At 36.1% G+C, this 23,544-nt stretch overlaps 2 protein-coding genes across 4 annotated transcripts in view; one reads left to right on the forward strand and one right to left on the reverse strand.

The window, feature by feature from the left end:
• Positions 1-12,840, reverse strand: part of NUF2 (NUF2, NDC80 kinetochore complex component) — a 33,398-nt gene extending 20,558 nt beyond the window's left edge. The window contains exons 1-6 of one of the 3 annotated variants that reach the window (XM_025369728.1): positions 12,532-12,805; positions 11,646-11,875; positions 8,461-8,603; positions 7,063-7,137; positions 6,325-6,401; positions 5,726-5,787 (exon numbers count right to left, since the gene is read on the reverse strand). In XM_025369728.1, coding sequence (XP_025225513.1) covers positions 5,726-5,787; positions 6,325-6,401; positions 7,063-7,137; positions 8,461-8,583 — 337 coding nt within the window. In that variant the 5' untranslated portion in view covers positions 8,584-8,603; positions 11,646-11,875; positions 12,532-12,805. Of the gene's footprint in view, positions 1-5,725; positions 5,788-6,324; positions 6,402-7,062; positions 7,138-8,460; positions 8,604-11,645; positions 11,876-12,531 lie in introns of all 3 variants that reach the window. The other 2 variants (XM_025369723.1, XM_025369718.1) reach the window with 2 other exon arrangements.
• Positions 12,841-12,987: 147 nt separating this feature from the next.
• Positions 12,988-23,544, forward strand: part of RGS5 (regulator of G protein signaling 5) — a 174,546-nt gene continuing 163,989 nt past the window's right edge. The window contains exon 1 of the mRNA XM_025369754.1: positions 12,988-13,116. The gene's annotated coding sequence lies outside the window, so the exon portion shown is untranslated. The remainder of the gene's footprint in view (positions 13,117-23,544) is intronic.

Raw genomic sequence — 23,544 nt, forward strand, 5'->3', positions numbered from 1 at the left:
AAGCTGCTGGAATAGCTAGGATTACAGGTATCCATCATCACACCTGGCTCATTTTTAAAGTTTGTTTTGTAGAAAAAGGATTTTGCTATATTGCCTAGGCTGGTCTCAAACTCCTGGACTCAAGCAATTCTCCCACCTTGGCCTCTCAAAATGATAAGATTACAGGTGAGAGTCACTACACCTGGCCTCAAGAAAAATACCTTTCAAAAATTAAAGTGAAATAAAGGCTTTTTAACAGCACTACAAGAAGTGTTAAATAAAATGCTTCATGTGTAAGAAAAATCATACCAGATGGAAATTTGGTGTACTTAAAAGAATGTGAGTTAACATAAAAGACATTTTTCCTCATATAAAAAAATCTCTTTAAGAAAGAAATCATATCAAAAAAATGAATGCACTTGTATGTTTATTGTAGCACTATTCACAATAGCAAACATATAAAATGAACCCGTGTCAATCATTGGAGGATTAGATTTTTTAAATGTGGTGTGCATATACCACAAAATACTACTCAACCACTAAAGAGATAATGTCTTTTGCAGCAATATGGTTGGAACTTGAGGCTATCCTAAGTGAAATAACTCAGAAACAGAAAGTCAAATACTGCACATTGTCACTTATAAGCGGGAACTAAACAATGGGTACACATGGACATACAAAGTAGAACAGACATTGGAGACTCCAAAATGTGGGAGGACAGGAGAGGGATGAGGGTTGGAAAACTACTGATTTGGTACAATGTTCACTACTTGAGCGATGGGTGCACTAAAAGCTGAGATTTCATCACTACACAATATATGTATGCAAGAAATCTGCACTTGTACCCTCTACGTGTATTTTTTAAATGTCAAAATAGAAAATCCTTTAAAAGATAACTGTTTCACACAAATCTAATATTGATTAAGGGGTTTATGATATCTTTAAAAGTAAAATTTATGACACAATAGCACAAAGACCAGTAGTGGAGAAAATAAAAGTATATTATTGTAAGGTATACTATATTTGAAGATAGATAATGGTATGTTAAAGATATATACATATATACTAAAACTTGGAGCAAATACCATTTGAAAAAGACATATAGCTGATAAGCCAATAACAGACAAGGTAGAATATCTTTTTCATATATAGTATTATATAAAATAAAATTTATTTTAATAGACCAAAATAAGGCACGAAATGAAGAAAACAGGACTAAAGAACAGGACAAAGAGAAAACAAATAGTATAAAGGTGGATTTAAGCCCAATCATATCAATAATAACATTAAATGTAAATGGTCTAAGACTGATTAAAAGACAGCGATAGTGATGTTGAATTTAAAAAGCAAGACCCAACCATATGCTGTCTACAAGAAAGCCATTTTAAATATAAAGACACAAGTTACAAGGATGATATGGCATGGTTACACTAATGAAAAGAAAACCTGAAGTAGCTATGGTAATATCAAATCAAGTATATTTCAGAGCAAAGACTATGTCATCAAGAGGATATAGCAATTCTAAATGTGTATGCTTCTAAAACTAGAGCTTCAGGGTACATAAAACAAAAGTTTAAAGAATAGACAAAACAGACAAACTCACAATCATAGCTAAGATTTTAACATCTATCAACAGTTCAATAGAACAACCAGCAAAAAAAAGTCTGTTAAGGACCCAGTAGGCTTGAACAACGCTATTAACCAACTGGATCCAATTAACATGTTTACAACACTCCACTCATCAACAACAGTGCTCATGGAACTTTTACAAGGGTAGACCATGTGGTGGGCTGAATAATAGCAACCAAAGATGTTCAGGTCCTACTCCTTGGAATTTGTGCATGTTACCTTATTTGCAAAGTGGCTTTATAATTAAAGATCTTGAAATGAGAAAATTATTATAGAATAACTAGGTGGGCCCTAAATGCAATCATAGTGTCCTTATAAGAGGAAAGTAGAGAAAGATTGGACTATACACAGAAAGTAGAAAGCAATGTGATCATGAAAGTGGAAAGAGATTTAAATATGCTATACTGCTGGCTTCAAAGACAGAAAGAAGTCATGAGCTGAGAAATGCAACCCTAGAAGCTAGAAAAGGCAAAGAAACTGACTCTCTCCTAGAGCCATCTGAAGGAGTGCAACCTTAGTAACACCTTGGTTTTGGCCCAGTGAAACCAGTTTTGAACTTCTGACCACTAGAACTATAGGAGAATAAATGTATGTTATCTTAAGTCACCAAGTTTGTGGTAATTTATTACAACCACCATAGTGAACAAATACGGACCATATTCTGGGTCATAAAATAAGTCTGAATACATCTAAATGGATTCAAATGATATAAAGTATATTCTCTGATCACAAAAGAAATAACTTAAAAATCAGTAACAGAAAAAATTGTGGGAAAATCCCCAAATATTTGGAAAGTAGACAACAGACTTATAAATAACCCGTACATGAAAAAAAGAAATCAAAAGGGAAATTAGAAAATATCTTGAACCTAATAAAAATGAAAATACAACATATCAAGGTTTGGGGGATGCAGCTAAAGCAGCGCTAGAGGTAAATTTACAGCAATACATACTCATTAGGAAAGAAGAAAGGTATCTAATTAATGGACTCGGCTTACTGCCTTAAAAAAAAAAAACTAGAAAAAAAGAGTAAATGAAACCCAAAATAACCATGAAGAAAGAATAACAATAAGTTCAAAATTCAATAATAATAAAAAGACGTATAATATAGAAAAGTCAATTAAGTCAAAAGGTGGTTCTTTGAAAAGTGATAAGCTGAAAACCAGACTGGTTAGGAAAAAAAAAAAGAATAAACAAATTATTAATGACAAAAATGAGAGGGAAGATGTTATTACCTATCACAATGACATTAAAATAATATGGGAATATAATGAACACTTTTATGTTAACAAATTTGCCAACCTAAAAATTCCTTTAAAAATATAAATCACCAAAGCTAACTCAGGAGTTTTGACAATAAACAACCAGAATAGCCCTTAACCTATTAAAGAAACTGAATTCTTAATTTATCCCAGAGAAAACTCCAATCCAAGATGGATCCACCAGTAAATTCTGCCAAATACTCAAAAAAGAAATAAATAATACAAATTTTACAAAACAATTCCCAAAAACGGAAGAGGGAATCTTTCCAAATGTATTCTATGAGACTGGTATATCCTGATATTCAGATCAGTCACTGCAGTGACATTGCAAGAAAACTGCAGAACAATATCCATCATTAACACAGACAAAAACACTTAATAAAATATTAGCAAATCAAATCTAGCAATATGTTAAAAATATATCATAACCAATCAGGGAACATCCTGAATGCAAGGTTGGCTTGATATTCAAAAATCAAATAATGTAATTTGGTAGATTAAAAAGAGAAAACCCATGATTATCTCACTAGAGGCCACAAAGGCATTTAATACCCTTCATGATAAAAACTCTCCGTGAAATAAAGTAAAAGTTGCACGTTCTGATAAAAAAAAAACTAAGAAAAATCCTACAACTAATACTTAATAATGAAAGACTAAATGGTTTCCCCCTATGATCAGGAACAAGGTAATGATGACTGCTGTCATCATTTCAATTCAACATTATACTAAAAGTCCAAGCCAGTAAAAAGATTTAAAAAAATAAAAAAAATAAAGGCATCTTGATTAGGAAAAAACTTTGTTCTCAAAGATTGAGAATTGTCAATAAGGAAAATCCTAAGGAATCTACAAAAAAGAAAAAATCTACTCAAATAGTAAGTGATTTTAGCACAGTCAATATATAAAAATCAATTGTATTTGTCTACACTAACAATAATCAGAAAATTTTAATTAAATTTACAGAACCACTAAAAATTTGATTTAGGCATAAATTTAACAAAATTTATTATACAAGGCCTGCACTCTTAAATTTATAGAACATCATTATGAGAAATTTAACAGCCTTAATAAATGCAGATATACAGCATGCATATGGATCAGAAGACCCAATATTATTAAATTGTCAAATATCCCCCAAATGAACAATACATTCAAAGTAATCTCAATCAAAATGGCTTTTTCTGGTGGAAGAAGAGTAGAAAGTGACAAGCTGAAAATACTAAAATACATACAGAGATGCAAAGGACCAGAATAGCCAAAATAATCTTGAAAAAGATGAAGAAAGAGAAACAACACTAATTTCAAGACTTACTATAAAGCTAAAGTAATCAAAGTACTGCTTGACATAACGATAGACATACAGATCAATGCAGTAGAATAGCAAGCTCAAAAATAGACACATATAAATATATAGTCAATTAATTTTTAATAGACTTCCTTTTTTAAAGGAGTTTTAAGTTCAAAGTAAATCTGAACAAGAAGTAGATAGTTTCCATATACCTTGGGTCCCCACACATGTACAAACTCCTCTCCACCAACTTCCTTCACCTGAGTGGTATATTTGTCACAACTGATGAACCTGCACTGACACATCATTATCACCCCAAATCCACAGTACACATTAGAATTCACTCCTGGTACTGTACATTCTGAGTTTTGACACATGCATAATGACATATATCTACCATTAGAGTAGCATACAGAGTACTGTCACTGCCCTAAAAATCCTTAGTGCTAAAGGGGTCCTATTCATCCCTCCCTCACCCCTAACCCCTGGAAACCACTGATCTTTTTACTGTCTCCACAATATTACCCTTTCCAGAATGATATATAGTTGTGTAAGCTTTGCAGACTGGTTTCTTTCACTTAATAATATGCATTTAATGTTCCTCTATGTCTTCTCATAGCTTGCTAGCTAATTTCCTTGCAATGTTGAATAATTTCTATTCTCTAGATGTACTACAGTTTATTCATTCACCTAGGCTACTTTCAAGTTGCTCTGAACATCTATGTGTAAGTTTTTGTGTGAATATAAGCTTTCAATTCACTTGGGTAAATACCAAGGAGCATGACTGCTGGATTGTAAAGTAAGAGTATGATTGATGCTGTCCTCTCTATAGTGAGTGAGTTCTCACAAGATCTGGTCACTTAAAAGTGTGTGGCACCTTCCCCCTTGTGCTTTTGCTCTGCTCTGGCTATGTGACATGTCTGCTCCCCCTTTGCCTTCTGTCATGACTAAGCTTCCAGAGGCCTCCCCAGAAGCAAGCAGATGCCAGTATCATGCTTCCTGTATAGCCTGCACAACTGTGAGCCAATTAAATCTCTTTTATTTATAAATTACCCAATCTCAGGTATTTCTTTATAGCAATGCAAGAATAGCCTAATACATACACCAAATCTCTTAACTTACAATAACTTGATGGATAAATATCAAAGTCAAATTAAGGGACAATTAAAGCTAGAATTTTACATTCTGATATAACATGACTATTCTTTTAATGATAAAAGACAATTTCTTTATAGTAAATAGTAATTGCTACATTTCATAAAATTGGTATGATGAATCCACTATGCAACATCATACTTACATATTGTTGGTACTCATATTCCCAAATTTATAGAACACTTTTTAAATGGAAAGTTTCTAAAAAATCAGAAAAATAGCTTTTCTGTGGCTCTTAAAAGGAAAAAAAAAATCCAACATGATATTAAAAATTCAAACTTAAAAATGGGATATACTTTTTAAAGGCAATTTCCTTGAAGTTGTTTTTTTTTTTTTTTTACATTTACTGATGGAAAGGTGAAGGTGAAATGGTAGATTGAAGCCAGACATTAAAATTGTTTTGAATTCTCACTTACTTGGACATAGAATATCAGCAGTCTCAAAGTCATTCACCCGACAGATGGGCAAAAATGAGTCCCTTGAAGATGAAGTACAAAAAGACTATTGAAAAGTATTTTGCACATTAAATACTAAGCCATAGGATATAAACATCTTATTCTCAGAAAGAGATTTCTGGATATACTTCTTAAGGTCAGGGGATGAAACCAGAAGTCTACTATAATGTATAACCCTACAGCACTGAAATCTATTTTTTCTGTATATTAATCACATAGTCATGCAATACTAAAGTATAGTTATTGATTCTAATAAACAGTACATAAACTTGGTGACACTAAGACTCTTTTAAGAACTCAAACCTCTTCACAAAGATGGTAAACAATTTTAGACTTACAATATCTTACAAGTTCAACTGAAAACATGCTGAGAAAGTGGCACAGTTGGAGGCAGTTCTGTTTGGTGGCAGTCTACAATTTTGAAATTTTGAATGTATATGGGATGAAATGAAGAGGAACATAGTAGGTATTCCTTCCCAAAGAAAATTATGTCTTTAAGAAAACATAATGCAATATAAATATGAATGTAGACTAAGACAATAAAATCACTCTTTACTCACAGATGAGTAACTAAATTGCTGAATGGTAAGAAGCCTTCCATTAAATGTGGATACATGACTTCAGAGTTCACTGGCATCTAAATGCAATAAACCATAAAATCAACCATACACATTGATTAGACAAAATGAGAAAAATCTTCAGCTAAGATCAAAATATATTAACTTATTACCATTAAAGACCTTAATACATATTCTAGTATAAATACAGAGTTTTCATTATTATTAATGCTAGGTTCATAGTAGGTGCTTAATAAAGATTTTTAAATGAATTTTTAAAATGGAATAAGGTTAGCATTTACTAAATATCAGGTACTATGCAAATACTTAATTTGCTAAAAGCTCAGTTGCCTCATTTCAATTGTTTCAATCTTACTGCATATCTTCTACTCTAATTTGGGAGTTCTTCCTGAGAAGAAAACAATATGAAGACTTAGCTATTGTTTATTATAGTCTCTGAAGACAAACCTATAAATTTGTAACAACTGCATAGCATCAATAATCTGTCATTTAAGTCTTTTACTATGGTTTTCATCTTACTAAAGCTATGGATATAAACCATTATTATGCATAAGATCCCAATGTAACTGACACTAATTTTCTATGTCTTTTAATTTGTTAAAAATAAAGTCAATAACTTCCCATCATAAAAGCCAGTATGCATTGTAAGCAGAACTGCAGCCAAACAAAAAAACAAACAAACAAACAAAACCCCATAATTTTGCCTCATCTTAAACTCACCATGTAAAAATGCTCCAGTCGAATTCCATATACTATTTGTAAGGCTCTCATGTAGATCATGTGCAAGACTTCAGGCTACAGCAAAAACAACTTTGAATATTCTGATGCATAACTCTAAAGTTTATCATAATGATGATAAACTCATACTATCATCATTACCATACAATATTATAGTCAATGAAAGCAAAGAAGAAAAAGGCAACAAAATTACTCCATTTCCCTTGAAATACTCCTTAATTTCTCCAAATTTAACACAAGATGCTTAGTTTGCTCATACATAAGTGGTCAAGGGATCAGCTGTTTAAGAATGAGAGGGCAAGTATATCCAAATCCAATCCAAGCAACCCAATCCACCTTAGGAAATGGAAGAAGAAGAGTTAGTCTTTCAGAACAGGCTGTCAGGCATGTGGCAGAAATAATGGCACATTGAAAATGTGTGTGTGTGTGTGTGTGTGTGTGTTTTAAAGAACACAGGAAACCTTGTTTGCTGCCCAGATATTAAGGTTTCCTTAGATGTGAAGTTTAAGGGAACCCTTGATCGGGAGGTATAAATGTAATAGGGTTATATATGATTTTAAAAATTGGATCTTCTAAAACAGCAGTTCCTAAATGCAGGCGTGTGAATCTGTTTTGATCCATGTAGTAATATGACTGTATTGGGTTAGCAGAAAGACGAGAAATATAGGGAAAACGTGGTAATCTTTTAAGAAAGTTGAATTTACTCAGTTTGAAGACATCAGTTATTCTAAAAGTATTTCTTCCATTTTCAAGAATCAAAGAGGGTAGCGATGTCAGAAAGTTTGAGTTCTACATCATTAAACCAGGTTTTACTATGTTATCACTTCAAGTCCAACACAAGAAACTGGAAGGAGATTTTGGGATTTTCTGTGACACATAAATAGTTCATTTTGTATTTAATAACTAAAGATAGAAAAAACAGTACCTGTCAAAACAAGTCAATTCCCCCTGGGGCATAATGCATGAAAATTAATCTGTAAGCTTCCAAAGAGGATTATTTCTAAGCATTTTTTGGTGGTTGAAAACCACTTGGAATAAGTTCCTTCAACCCCTACCAATAAATGATACTCTCAGACCACCATTCCAATAATAATAAAAAATTGAATATACTTTAATATGTTTTAGAAGCTGTTTTTTTTTTTTAAAAAAAAAAAAAGAAAATGACTATATTAAAGAGTTGAATCCTAATGGGAATGTAGAAGTCACCACACATATAAACTTGGTGTTATTTTTAAATTACGCTAGGTGAGAGATTCTATCTCGATGAAAATGGTCTCCATCAAATAGGAGGGCATATCCCTTTCTTGCCACACTATAGACCTAGTAGCTTACTTTTTTCTTAAATACCATTATCCACATGCAAACATAACCACCTTTTACCTTTGGATTTGGATAAAGATCATTCTTGGTGAGGTTTTTACCATCAGCTCCTGTTAAGATCTTATTGCGAATATGAATCACAATCTCAGCTACATTGTATCTGGGGAAAGACAAAGTTTCCATCTTGGAAGTTTCCTGTTAATCTGAAGGAAGAAAAAAATATTAGAAATATCACATAATCAGTAGCTCTCATTATCTGGAAACTAATAAATATAAGGACAAAATGAACGAGCCAAAGTTGAACTATTCATAGTATGTTAACTATCATCAAATATCTTAGTAAAATAAAGACAAGTATTTATATATGTATCCTAAAATTACTTTTATTCTAAGGTGACACAGTTATTTTCTACTAATTTTCCCAGTGTTGTTCTCTTTTGTAGGAAGAGAAAAACACATTTGGGAAGGAGGACTTTGGTTGAATACATAGATGGGAACCATGTGCTTTTCTTTTACATATGAGGGCCAAGGAGCTTAACAAGACCAATCCTAATAATTAATTCTCAAAGCAAGGCATATAGGCAACATTATCAGCAGAAGCCATATATAAACAACAGTAATATAGGACATAAAAAATTGTATTCAGTTTTGACATCCTATTCAATACATATATAGTGAGATGGCTAATCAGGTTGTAGATGCAAACAGAAGAGAGAAAAACAACTGAATAAGAATAGATTATACAATTGGTAGCAATTCCTATCACCAGAGTGAGAACTTCAAGAAAACGAAAAACCGTATCTCCTAATGTCTTCACGTAGTGAGTTATTCCTATCTGTGTCCCCCTAGAGTAGTAGTTCTCTAACTTTATCCTCAAGAGCACATCTGGCAACGGCTGGAGACATTTTTGGTTGTCAGCACAGGAGTGTGGGTGCCACTAGAATCTAGTGGGTAAAGACCAGAGATGCTGCCAAACGTCCTGTGATGTATAGGGTGGCCCCCCACAGCAAAGAATTATCCAGTTCAAAAGGTCAATAAATGCTGATGTTAAAAAACCTTGTACCTGTAATCTCAGCACTTTGAGGGGGACCAAAGCAGGTGGATCGCTTGAGCCCAGGAGTTTAAGACCAGGCTGGGCAACATGATGAAACCCTATCTCTACAAAAAACCTAAAAATTAGTCAGGCATGGTGGCCTATGCCTATAGTCCCAGCTACTTGGGAGGCTGAGGTGGGAGGATCACTTGAGACTGGGAAGTAGAGGTTGCAGTGAGCAGAGATTGCACCACTGCACTCCAGCCCAGGTGATAGAGACCATGTGTTGAAAAGGGAAGGGAAGGAAACGGGAGGGGACGGGAGGGGGGAGGGGAGGGGAGGGGAGGAGAGGGAAGGGGAGGAAAGGGAAGGGGAGGGGAGGGAAGGAGAGGGAAGTGAAAGGAGGAAGAAAGAAAGAAAGAAAGAAAGGAAGAAAGGAAGAAAGGAAGAAAGAAAGAAAGAAACCCTTGTCCTAGAGCCTTGCATTTAATCCTGTTATGACACTAGTTGCAACGTACCAAAACTATGTTTAAAGAACTCTGACACTACATTGTGAGATTCCAGGATCTTTTCATTTTCTTCGTATCTCTCCCTGTAACCACAAAAATAGCAGTAGTAACAGCAAGAGGGAAATGAGCAGCAATAGCAGCCACTGCTCAGCCACTCCCTTAAATACCTGTTGTGTTACCTTCAGATCCCCTACCCTCCAGTGAAGCAAAATGATCTTAGAGACCCAATGTGAATATATTCAATTTTGCAAACACATTGAAATGGCCCACAATTCTGAGAATCTATTTCTTTAGGCTCCTAATGTTTTTCAGAATTTTAGGGTTAAAAAGGGGAGCTTTGGCAACTTGCCTAACCTCTAATAAATGGAAGCCATTCTAAACAACGATTAACAAATAACTTCCCAATTCAGCTTGAACATGTGACATCATCACAGAATTCACTCTCAATGCAACTTTTTCCCACTTTATTATGATTCCAAATTAAATAACTCTTCCTTACAGTGTGTGGAAATATGTTTTGTTGTAATTTTACCTCCCGGTCCAGTCACTGCAACTAAATAGAATATATTAATCTCCGTTTACATGACACCATTTTCAAAAATGTGAAGAAAGCTATTACACCTCTGCTAAGCCCTCCCTTCTTTAAAGTAAGTATAATTTGTTTATGTTTGGCTATATGTAACTTTAAAATACTCCTTATAACGACATTGTTTTAGAAACTACCATCTTATTCATCTTCCTGTAACACACACTATTTTGTAAATGTCTTCTTAAAATGTAGTGCCCAAACTGAACACGACATGGTCTGTCTAGGGCACAGTATTAATGGCCTCTGCTGTAGCACTTGTTGATCAACTGAAACTCCAAGAACTTCACCATGACCGTCTTGTATCAAGACGGCTTCTCCCTGTTCTTTTTTCCCCCCCTTTTCCTCTTTTTTGGTCACATCTGCTGGGTCACTTGTGTTCTTGTTGTATAAACTGATCATTTGAACCTTAAGCAAGAATTTGTACTTTCTACCATTAAATTTCATGATTGCAAGCTTTCCTGTTAAGAGCTAGGACCTTTTGTCTAATTTTTTTTTTCTTTGAGGCAGGGTCTCAGTTTGTCACCCAAGCTGGAGTGCAGTGTGGCACAATGACAGCTCACTGCAGCCTCGACCTCCCAGGTTCAAGCTATCCTCCTGCCTCAGCCTCCCAAGTAGCCAGGACTACAGCAGGCACACACCACCATGCCCTGTTAATTTGCGTGTGTGTGGAGATGGGGTCTATGTTGCCCAGTCTAGTCTTGAACTCCTGGGCTCAAGTGATCCTCCCACCTCAACCTCCCAAAGTGCTGGGATACAAGCATGAGCTACCTTGCCAGGCCATAGAGCTGGGATCTTTTGGAATCCAGATTCTGATGCATCACATATCAGATGTCCCCTTTGGCATAAATATGCATTCTACATTTTCATGTAAGTCATAGACTTAGAGGTTGTTTATAAAAGGACTGGACCAAAGAAAGACTTCAGAAAAAGTCACTTTTCCAAAGAACCTGCATCTGAATTACAGAATATTGCAATAGAAAGCATAGGTGTAAAGTATCTTCAAAATTATTATCACTCGTTCCTCTCTTCTCTAATATTTGGCACTCTACTATCAGATTAATCCTTATAAAAACACTTAATGCATCATATATTTGTACGAAAATACTTCAATTACCTTACCCACATCAAATTCAAATTTTTCTGCTAGGCTTCCAAAACCTTTAATAATTGAATGAAATTTGTGCTCCAAGTTAGTCTCCTAACTTTCCCAAACTTCCAGTATTTCCTTTTGGAACCTCCTCCAATATCCAAATTCTATCATTCTTTCGGAGTACCATTTCAGTTACAATTTATTCATTAACGAGAGATGAAGAAAGACACTTTCCAACTACACAGTTTGAGCTCCTGGGTGGGATAAAGTATATAAATGACTTAATATATACGCAGTAATACTCTGTCTAACGAGTAGCAGAGATTAACTGCTAATTATTCCTCTGGTTTCTCATTTATTTGCAGCACCACGATGCTGAGCAGAGTAGGTACTAAAAGTATTATCTGTTAAATTTTACACATTTTATTTTGTAAAAATAAACTATTTGTGGACATCACAGTTCCAGGAGGCAGAGATTAAACAAAAATAAACAGAAATGACTCCCAACTTCAATGAATTAAGTAAAACGTTCCTTGAACTTTTAAAGGGAAAAATGATCGCGTTACGCATGCGTAGTGCTATATATACGCTGCTCTCTTCCTTTGAATTTTGAAAGTTGCATTGAGAGTGATATTTTTGTCCTTTCATTCATGGTTTTGGATTTGGTTAAGAAACGTTTGGCAACGGAGATGTGTAAAAAGCTAACAAGCATCTGCGGCCAAATAAGCCACATCACCACCTTTCCAAAAATCACACATAAATGTATGCCTAAGTTGAACAATTTCAGCTCAAGCTCGTCTTCTTCGGTCTATGCTGCACCAGAAAACACCCATTAGTTTCGTAGGAACTGAACTCTGGTTGTTTCTGGGACTAAAATCAAATAAAAAGTAACGATGGGCCCGCCCCTCACCTCCCAGGCGCTGGTTTCTTCCGCCTCCTCCCACCGCTGAGCACAACAAAAACACCGCCAGGCCCTGCGTCCCGACACCTGCCCGCGCCTTGGGATGGCGAAGGTGTCCGCAGGCTTCCTTCCTCCGTCCTCTCGCGCTCACCTACAGTGCCGGCCGCCGACAGGAAGGCGGCGAGTTCGAGGAGCAGCTACAAGCAAAGTAAAAAATCAGCAAACGTCAACCGTTGTTACTTTTCAAACTTGCCGCCTCCTACTGGAAGTCCCGCCCCGTTCCGGGAAGCCCACGTCCAACCGCGACGGATGCCGGTTGGGCTCAAGAGACTCCAGGCAGTTGGGGCTGGAGTTGTCATGGAAGGGGCAGGGCGCAGGGCGGAACCATTGCTCGCGGAGCTGGCGCGAGTCGGAACCTCGGACTGCGGGAAGTGGGAGCGCCGCGGTTTCAGGGAAGAGACCGGGGTTGAGCATATAGCCCAGCTCAGCGTGACTTCCGCCGGCGTTGAGCGCTTTTTCGGGTCTGAGTTGAAGAGCAAAACCAAGTGGAGGAAACTTCACTAAGTTCAGGGTGACAAGGGAGGAAGTGCAGAGGTAATTTATAGAATTCCAGAGTAATAATAATTTGTTGAACATTGATTATGTGCCGGGTTCTGTTAGATGTTTATCAGCATCATCTCATTTAGATTTCATTAAAGGGGAGAAAAAGGAGAATGGAAAGATACTATCATCCCCTCAGGTGAGGGCTCTGAATCAGAGAATGCAGTTATCTGCGCACAAGTAGCATAGCTTGGATATGAACACACATCCTCTGACTCTGTGCTCATAAGCACGACTTCAAGAGGTGGAAGGAACGTAACATTCATCTGGTCAAATCCTCTCGCTTTTACAGACAAGAAAACTGGACTCAGTGAGAAGTGATTTGTTAGAAGTTATACAGTAGGTGGTACTGTCTAAAGTAGAAACCAGGTCTCCTGATTTTAGCTTCTCCCTCTTCGATCAGCCCTCAGGAGGAGCCAGGAACATGAGGTGCTTTCCACCACTGAACTGTTCCCCAAACTTGCACATTCCTGAGTGAGTTGCATTCTTCAGATAAGGGGCCCTGAAATCTGTATTTTTTAACATGGTATTTTGTTTGTTTTGGCAAGAGTGGAAACACTGCACTTAATACAAGTTAGGAAACCACGGCAGGCCTAGTTGTCAGGGGAGAAAGCCATTAAGTTTTATTGAGGTTTGGGACACGAGAGGACATAATAGAACTTATATCTGGTCACAGGGTAGAGCATCATCTGGTGACAGTCGTGTGTTGGATGGGGAACCTGAACTGAATTATGTGAAAAAAGTGCTAGAAAGGTTGTGTTGAATGTAGACACAAATACCGGTGCTTTGTCCTGTGGGTTGAAGGACTAAACCTACTGATAGTGAAGTCAGTAAATAAAAATAAAAATACATTTCATATTCATTAGTTCAGGGCTTTTGTCTTTCCTTTCAATGTCTATTTACTGATGTAAGTCTCAAAGTCGGAATCTAGTAAGACTCAAAAGGAGGTTAAGAAAATAGATTTTTAAAAAATATTAGAGTCAATGGGGAAAGCAGAAAAAAGAGACCTGTCTCGTTGACACTTGCCAAATCAAATTGATTACTTATACGTGCATAACTTCCACCAAATCATATGTCCTTAGAGGCAGGGAAGGGAACCATAGTGTAGTGACTGAGAGCACATCTCTACAGTCAGAGGGAGTTGGATTGAAATCCCTGATTACACCATTTACTACCTAGGTGGACTTAGGCGAGCTATTTAACCTAACTGAGCTGGTTTCTGCATCTTTAAAATAGGGATAACAGTTCTACATTATAGGGTATCATGAAGATTAAGTGAATTAGTTCTCATAGAGTGCTTAATTAAGTACTTGGCAAAATTATGAGTACTTGATAAATATTAGCTGTTATTTTGACTGTTATTATTTATACATGGTCCCTAGTAAAGTATCTTGCAAGTGGCAAGTGCTTAACAAATGTCTAAGTTGTTGTTGAGAATCGAGACCAAAAAAAAAGCGATTTATGTGAAAGCCAAGATTAGAATGGAACTTGGAGAAAGAGAAAAATGAGGCAAAGGAAGAAAAGAGCAAGATGACCATTTTGTTGTATCGCCAATAAATATTGTTTATTTGGGGGTTAATATTACTATTGATGTGATAAATAGTTATATTAGAAGTACATTATTTGTTTGAAAAATGAGTGTTTATTCAAATTAATTTAATTAGAAGGTTAAATCTGACTTTTAAAAACTTTTCGTTGCCTGATACTGGTCAGTGTAAGGTAGAAGGTGGAACATCAGAATTCTCACCCTAGACATTAGTCTAAGAGTTTTGTTATCACCTATAAAAACACTGACAATTGCAGAAAACTTCAGTGTTCTTTCTGATTGTAGCATCATAATTTTATACCCTCACATGTGCTACATTTGCCCTTCTATTTCATTTTCCCTGTCAGCCCTCCTGCTAATACCTCCCTTCACAGCCTAGTCTGCATGGTTTATCAGCATCCAAACTTCCTGTGTCTGATGCCTCTGACCCAGGTGCCTGTCAAAACTTGTCCCTGAATCTTGTCTATAAATCCTTAACTGGAAACACTGGAGAAAATGACACAAAGTGACATATGACAGATTGTCAGTCTCTATCTTCAGCTCTTTCCCTGATTCCTGACAAGCCCTTAATTTATCATCAGTAATTTCCCTTTTCTGTAACTTTCAGTGATTTCTCACAAACTTTACCCTTTCCTCATTCCTCTTCCCAGCCTAAATTCCTCTCTTTAATAGAAAGTGACCAGAGTAGTCTTAAAGGTATGTTTCAAGCACATAACACATTCGTATGCATCTGCAATTTGTTGTGTCTATTGCCTTTCTAATTTTAATTTCATGTTCCTTTTCTAGACTGCACTTTAAATTCTGGATGACAGACCTATCAGGACTGAGTGGACCTTTGAGTGACAAGATGGGGGGTGTTCCAAAGAGACCATGGCAGCCTGCAGCTAGGACTTTATCTTTAATGCAAGTGGTGATGCTGTGATATCTAGTGCTTTAAACAAATCTCTTTTTTCAAGTGACAGGGTTTCCAAATTGTTATATCTACTTTGTTTAACAGATCAATAGGGACAAAAAGTTGATACACTTGGTCTAATGTAGAAATAGGTGAAATACTGATTGGGTCCTACACTCTACTTGCCATCAGAATCTCTATTCTTATGAATAGAGATTCCGTAGGGGCCACAGACAATCCCAATACTTTTTTCCCAGTTAATTGAGAAAATTAAACCCATCATACAATATATAACTTCCTCCCTCTCCACGTCTGTCAATGCCACATATAGCCACCTGTCTTATTTGTCTGTCTCAGAAAATGTAACGTACTTCCTCCACTAATGTATGACCACTGTTTCTTGTTCTAGACCTCTTTTCTGCATTTGGTGTCATTGATCAAACCCTCCTTGAAACTCCTTTTGCATTTTTCCCATCTTTTTCTACCTGTCTCATGCTTCTTGGGGGTCTTTTTTTTCTCTGCCTACCCATTAAATAGTATTTCCCAAAGTTCCAACCTTGAGTTGTTTTCTGTCTGTGTCTTCCCTGTGAGGACTATCTACTCATTGTTTTAACCTATTTGCTCATGGATTCTAAAACTACTGCTATTCCTAACCTCTTCCTTGAAGTTCAGACATTTGGGAGGCTCATGAGCCCTTCAAACTCTAATTTGTCCTTTGCTTTCATTTGTACTCCCAATTCTATCTCATCTCACTGCCTCCAGCTGTAACTACTACCACCCCCACCTGCACCACCAAATCCATCTTGTAAGTAGCAGCCAGAATGACCAGTCTCAAATGTAAATCTATTTCACTTGCCTCCTTAAATTTCTGATCTCCCTCCACGGTCACCTTCAAGATAGTCCACCTCCATGGCCTGGTATGTTAGGGTCTTCATCATCTTGCCACTCTTTTCCTTCCCAGTCTTGTTTCCCCAGTACCATCTCCCATCCTACCCACTTCGCATTCATGAGGCTGCTTTACACCTGAGACCTTTCACATTCTTGTTGACTTTGTCTGGACTGTCTTTATTTACTTTGGCTGACTCTTCTTTATCCTTACTAATTTTTTAGGGTTCTTCTAAGAAGCCTTTCCTTATTCCATAGTCTGAGTTAGTTGATTTTTCTCTGCTTTCTTGACATTCATGGATTCATTCAGAAAATATTCATTGAACCCTTATTTTATGCTAGATACTAAGCTAGATACTGGAAATGTAATAATGAAAAAGCAAATATGGCAATAACCAATCTAATAATTTCCTGACAGAGTTTACATTCTCATAGGGAAAAAAATAAAAAAAATTTTTAAAAGGCAGTTCAGTCTTACTGGCTCCATGCTTGAGAATAGCTAGGAATTGAAAGGGTAAAAGACAAGTGTTCTAGATAGAGGCTAACAATGTTTATGAAGAAGAACACAGTCTAGGAACAGAGATTCTAGACAGGGGTGGAGAGGTAAATAGGGACCAGATCATGAAGAGCATTAGTGATGATGTAACAAACTTTGGACTCCTTCTTAAGGCTAATAGTACCTTTGAATGGTATCAACATGATTAGGTTAGTATTTAAATGATGAATCGCTACTCTGAGAAAAAGAACTCAAAGGGTGGCAATACCAGCAAGAAGGAAACCAGTTAGGAGATAATTGTAGTAAAACAGGGAAAGAAAGATGGCAGTTTATACTGGGGCATTGCCAGTGTGGGTAGAAATAGATCTCAGAAGAATTTTAGGAAGTAGAAATGGCAAAACTTGGTGACTGGCTGAATTGTGAGGGCAGAAATGGGATAAATCAAGGACAGAGTTTCAACAAGCTTTAGTGAAGACAGGGACTACCCCATTTGCTGTCATGTATTCACAGCTTAGCACAAATCTTTATACGCTGGAGATGCTTGATAAGTACAAATGAAATTTTCTGGCTTGAGTACCCAGATAAATGGGATGCCAGTCTCTGATTTAGGTAACATAGAGGCAAACTCAGTTGGGAGGTAACTGGTGATTCAGTTTTGAACATGTCTAGCTTAACATGCCTGTGAAACATACCATGTCCAGATACACGGCAATTGGATGAATGATTCTGAAACTCAAGAAGAGAGGCCTGAGATGGATTCTTTGCATACTTAAAAAAATAAAAGTTTATGTTATATTGAAATGATCTGTTTTGTGCCTGTCTCCACTATCACACAGGTCTGGTTCTTAATGACCTTTGATGTTCTAATGCCCAACACCATGCCTGGTACAAACTGCACACCCAATCAGTGTTTGTTGTTGAACTGAACTCCTTTTGAGACATGATGCATCTAACAAAGTAATAGTAGTAGCCTCTGAGGAGGGAAACTAGCAGGTCAGAGTGAAAAAGAAATGTTCATTTTGTTGAATATATTTTAGTTCCTTTTGCCTTTTCCTCCAATGTATTTCTATTTCATGAGAAATAAAAAGATGACATAAAAAGTGTTCTAGTAGATTTATATGGACTTAATACAAAAAGCAATACTCCAACTATGTTCTAGTCACTATAGAGTAGAATATTAAAATGCTATCTGATATTATATCATATTAGCTTTTTTTTTGAGACAGGGTCTCAGTCTGTTGCCCAGGCCGGTGTCATCATGGCTTACTGCAGCCTCAAACTCCTGTGCTGAAGCACCACATTACATTATTGATTGGTTTACAAATTCTGTGATTGTATTATTGATGCCATCATTCAATTCACTTATATGAATTAGGAATAGTAATAGCAAGATGAAGTGAAATTATGAACACACATTTTATAGTAAGGGCATGAGACAGAAAATCTTTGAAACTATGTACTGTATTATGAGATATATACAAAATCTACAAAAGCAAACAAGTGCCATTGTTTTATACCTGCCTAACATTTCATACGAGAGGAAATAATGATACGTCTCTGCTATCGGCCAACATTTCTAGCTTGCTGACATAGGTAGCATTTAATATGCAAAACCTTTTAATCACAAGTATCAGAAAGCACATCTTAGCTGTAGTTATAAATGGAAAAGTAAAAATGCATAGTGCTTTTATATATTTTTGAGTTAGTATTGTAGTGTATAATTTTATATAAATGGTTGAGGCCATAGATATTTTGAAAGTACACGTTAGTATTTAAAGAAAACAGTAAATTCTAGTAACACTTTTGAATATACAGCATATTCACTGGGTGGCGCTGTTGCATTAATGTTAACCTTACATATTTTGAAAGTTTTATTTTCTTTTATATAAGTAAATTAGACTGATAAACATTGAACACAATGTTATGGATAAAAAAAAGAATAGATTCTAAATTTATTGGCATTAGAATACATGTTTAGAGCCCAGGCTTAAGAAGAAAAATAGCATTGAATTCAAAATAGCTATCTGCTTTTTATTCCCCTTTAATCATTACAAGCCTGTTAATCCACTTGACTTCTCAGCTGTGTTCATCTTTTTTAGTGGATTTGAGAACTGAGCTTGCATTTGTAATACAGTATCTTTGTTAAGGACTCACATGGAATTTTTAGTTTGGAACTATAAAGTACCTATTCTTTGCTAATTTGTGATGAGCTCTAAATAAGATCTGAGGAAGCAAAAAGTTGCTATATTATACTCTAACCTCTCTAGTATCATTTTCCCAACTTTCCCAGCAAGTTCTATTATTTTAATATAGTTAGTATAGAGAATCTTGGGAATTATCAGCTGAAACAAATTAAATATTCTTCAAAATTTTTGTTCAATGTGACTTTTTAAAATTCAGTTTTCTTTTGCAGAGATGGGGTCTCACTATGTTGGCCAGGCTGATCTCGAACTTCTGGCCTCAGGCAGTCCTCCTGTCTTGGCCTCCCAAAGTGCTGGAATTACAGGAATGAGCCAACTTACCCAGCCTAAATTCAATTTTTATATTCTGGATATTTTCAATATCCGTATTACAATATCCAGTGTTATTTTTCAGTTAAAGTAGTTAATGAGATTCTCAGGAAAAATACTCATATTAATGTATTCTAATTTTTTTATTTGAATAGTTTTTGGAGTACAGGTAGTTTTTGGTTACATGATTGAGACTTTATTAGTGATTTCTGAGATTTTATTGCACCTGTCACCCGAGCAGTGATTGTACTCTAATTTTTAAATTAGTCAGTTATAACACATTTTAGAAGGATGTCTTAGTTCATTCAGGCTGCTTTAACAAGCTACCACAAACTGGGTACCTTATAAGCAACAGAAATGTATTTTTCACAGTTCTGGAGGCTAGAAAAATCAAGACTCTGGCAGATTTGATATCTGGTGAGGGCTTGCCTTCTGGTTCATATATGACATCTTCTAGCTGTGCCCTTGCATAATGGAAGGCATGAATGAGCTTTGTTGGACCTCTTTTTTAAGGGCACTAGTCCCATTCATGAAGCCTCCCGTCATGAATTAATCATTTCTCAGAGGTCCCACCTCCTAATACCACCTTGGCAGTTGGAATTTTAAAATACGAATTTTGGGGAGACACAAACATTCATGCCATAGCAGAAGGGGAATTTTTAAAAAATGAAACCCATAATAACTCACAAATCAGAAAAGTTTGGGGATAAGTAGGTTTCTTTGTTGTTGTTGTTTTGTTTTGTTTTGTTGGTGTTTTGTCACAGTTCTGGTGCCATGTTATCATTCTCATGAATTCTTTATGATAGTGATTTATATTGTCTAGAGTAAATTTTCTAATATGGACCCTTAGGAGAAAATCGCTTCTAAGTTCTCTACATCTTTTTCTAATCCTGTTTTCTCAAAAAGGGGTCTGAGTCTATGCATTTCTATATAAGTACCAAGTAATATTATCTCATTTCATCTTTAGTCTTTGGAAAAATCACCTGCCAGTTTTTCTTTACTCTTTATTCAGCAAATTCAACCTGGCAAACATAGGTTGACCATATATATTCAAAATTAATACCTGAATATTGTTCCTAGGACAATCTGTTAAGATAATTTACATTTATTCACCTTTTATACAATATTTTATAATAATGATAGTGCATATTTACAGAAGATGTACCAGGTGCCAGGTCTTCTCCATGTATTACCTTATTTAATTATCACAACAACTGCATGAAGTAGTTTCTCTTCCCATTCCATTTATAAACACACACACACATACACACATATACACATATATCATATTTACTTTAAGAAGACTGGAACAACTAGCTCAAGGTCATATATCTAGGAAACCAGAAAGACAAAAGTTGAGCCCAAGTAATTAATGTTAGAAGTTCTGTGCCTAGCTCCTCTACTGTGCTTCCTAATCTCAAACCCTTACACTGAGGAGGCAGTGTTAATTTTTGTAATCTGTGCAGCAGACCCTTTTTATGTTCTACAGATTTTATCCCTGAATCCTTCTAGAAAGGATTGTATGCCTGGATACCTACTATTCTACCACTTCCCTACAGTACAACACAAAATACATAGACCTGTGAAGGGTTCCTCAGTTCCTTGGGGAAGGATTTAGTTGATTGGATACTTTGAATGTCTTTGCTATGCTTTGTTGTTCAAGGGATTATATGTCTCTCTCCCTCGATAAGCCTTTGGGTGGGTTGGCAGTCTCACACAGACCTTCTAGGCCTTCAGAGATGTCCTGCATATGTATTTTCTCATTCCTGACTCTTTCATTCTTCTGGGAGCCTCTAGGGTCTCTCCCATACCTTTCCTAGAACCTGTCACTCCAAAGAAAGAATAAAGTTCTCAGTTTTCTTCCCTTGTCTTAAACATTTCACAGTTTAGTGATTTGTTGATTGCCAGTTGCCTCTTGTTCCATTCATTGACTAGGGCTCTTCTAAAGATTTTCTCCTAGAGTTAATATTAACTAAAACAAAACACATTTAACTATTTATTCTACCCTGATGATTAATTTTTTAAAGAAAATAACTATTTTTCTACATAAGGAATTTATAATAACATAATTGTGACATTATTTCTTTAGAATAAACCAGACTATATTGTGTTAAGAGACATTTCTACCCTGATTGATATTGAACTATTTATCTGAAGTCACTGTTCATCCCCTTACCACAGCCCAGGTGTAACGGTGTATGGGGAATTAGTACATTTTATTTCACCCTGTTATATTTTTATTTTAGGTTGAAAGACAGAAAGCAGAATGGGGAACAATGCAGGTGGTTAGCTAAGTAGAAAGTAGAAATTTAAACTAAGATTCTAATCTCAAGATAAATCAGACTTGGCAGGTATTGCAGAGATTTTGTGTGGATTACAAATACAGTAGCCATCACGCCATCAACCAGACTTCATTGAATACTTGCACTTGTCAGACCCTGTGTTTTCACAACCAAAAGTTAAGACACATTACTTACCAGTACAAAATAATGTTTTCACTTTGGATTCTTCCCTGTGTGAGAAACTATAATGCTCTTATATCTGCTTGAGTCCAGATTCCTGTCTAGTAATCCATTTTTCACATCATCACAATCTACCTTTTTTATCTGACATAATCATCCAGTACTGTTTAAAATGTATTCTCTGCTTTAATCAGGCTAGCTTTCTTACACAATCCTGGTTCATATCGCTGTCGTTTTTGGTAGCTTACTTCTACTCTGTGCACCTTGCTCCTTTTCCATTTAGGATTCCCTTTGCCCTCTTTTCAACCTAGCCAAATTTAGTTCGGCTACCACTTCTTTCACCAATCCTTTAGTTTCCACTTCACTTCATACAGATCTTTCTTTTACTTAGTCTCCCATTATATATAACTACTATCTCTTCCACATAATTATTGTATTAGCGGTTCTAAACAGTGCTGTAAAGAACTGCCCAGGACTGAATAATTTTTAAAGAAAAGCGGTTTAGTTGACTCACAGTTCTACATGGCTGGGGAAGCCTCTGAAAACTTACAGTCATGGTGGAAGAGGAAGCAGGCATGTCTTACATGGCAGCAGGTGAGAGAGCAAGTGAAGGAAGCCAAGGGGGAAGAGCTCCTTATAAAACCATCAGATCTCATGAGAACTCACTCACTATCATGAGAACAGCATGGGGGAAACCACCCCCATGACCCAGTCACCTCCCACCAATTCCCTCCCTCAACACCTGGGATTACAATTCAAAATGAGATTCGGGTGGGGACACAAAGCCAAACCATATCAATTATATATAAGCAAGTCTTGTTTTATTACATGTCACTTCATTATGCTTTGCAGATACTGTGTTTTTGACGAATTAAAGGTTTGTGGCAACCCCGCATTGAGTAAGCCTGTTAGTGCCATTGTTAACAGTGGCATGTACTCAATTTGTGTCTTTGTCATGTTTTGGTAATTCTCTCAATATTTTAGACTTTTTAATCATGTATCTATTATGGTGATCTGCAATCAGTAATCTTTGATGTTACTATTGTAATTGTTTTGGGGCACCAAGAACCACACCCATATAAGAGAACAAACTTAATAAGTAAATGTTGAGTGTGTTCTAACTGCTTTATTGACCAGCCATTTTCCCATCTCTCTCCCTCTCCTTGGGCCTGCCTATTTCTTGAGACACAACAATATTTGAATTAGGCCAATTAATAACCATATAATGTCCTCTAAGCCTTCAAGTGAAAGAAAGAGTCAAATGTCTCACTTAAAATAAAAACCAGAAATGATTAAGCTTAGTGAGGAAAGCATATCAAAAGCTAAGATAGGCCAAAAGCTAGGCCTTTTGTGCCAAACAGCCAATTTGTGGATGCAAAGGAAAAGTTCTTGAAGGAAATTAAAAGTGCTTGTCCAGTGAACACACAAATGATAAGAAAGCAGAACAGTCATATTGCTGATATGGAGAAAGTTTGAGTGGTCTGGATAGATCCAATCAGCCACAACATTTTCTTAAACCAAAGCGTAATCCAGAGCAAGGCACTAGCTCTCTTTAATTATTTGAAGGCTGAGAGACAGGAGGAAGAAGAAAAGTTTGAAGCTATCAGAGGTTGGTTTATGAGGCTTAAGGA

The sequence above is a fragment of the Theropithecus gelada genome, chromosome 1 (genome assembly GCF_003255815.1).
Source record: "Theropithecus gelada isolate Dixy chromosome 1, Tgel_1.0, whole genome shotgun sequence".
NCBI classification, from domain to species: domain Eukaryota; kingdom Metazoa; phylum Chordata; class Mammalia; order Primates; family Cercopithecidae; genus Theropithecus; species Theropithecus gelada.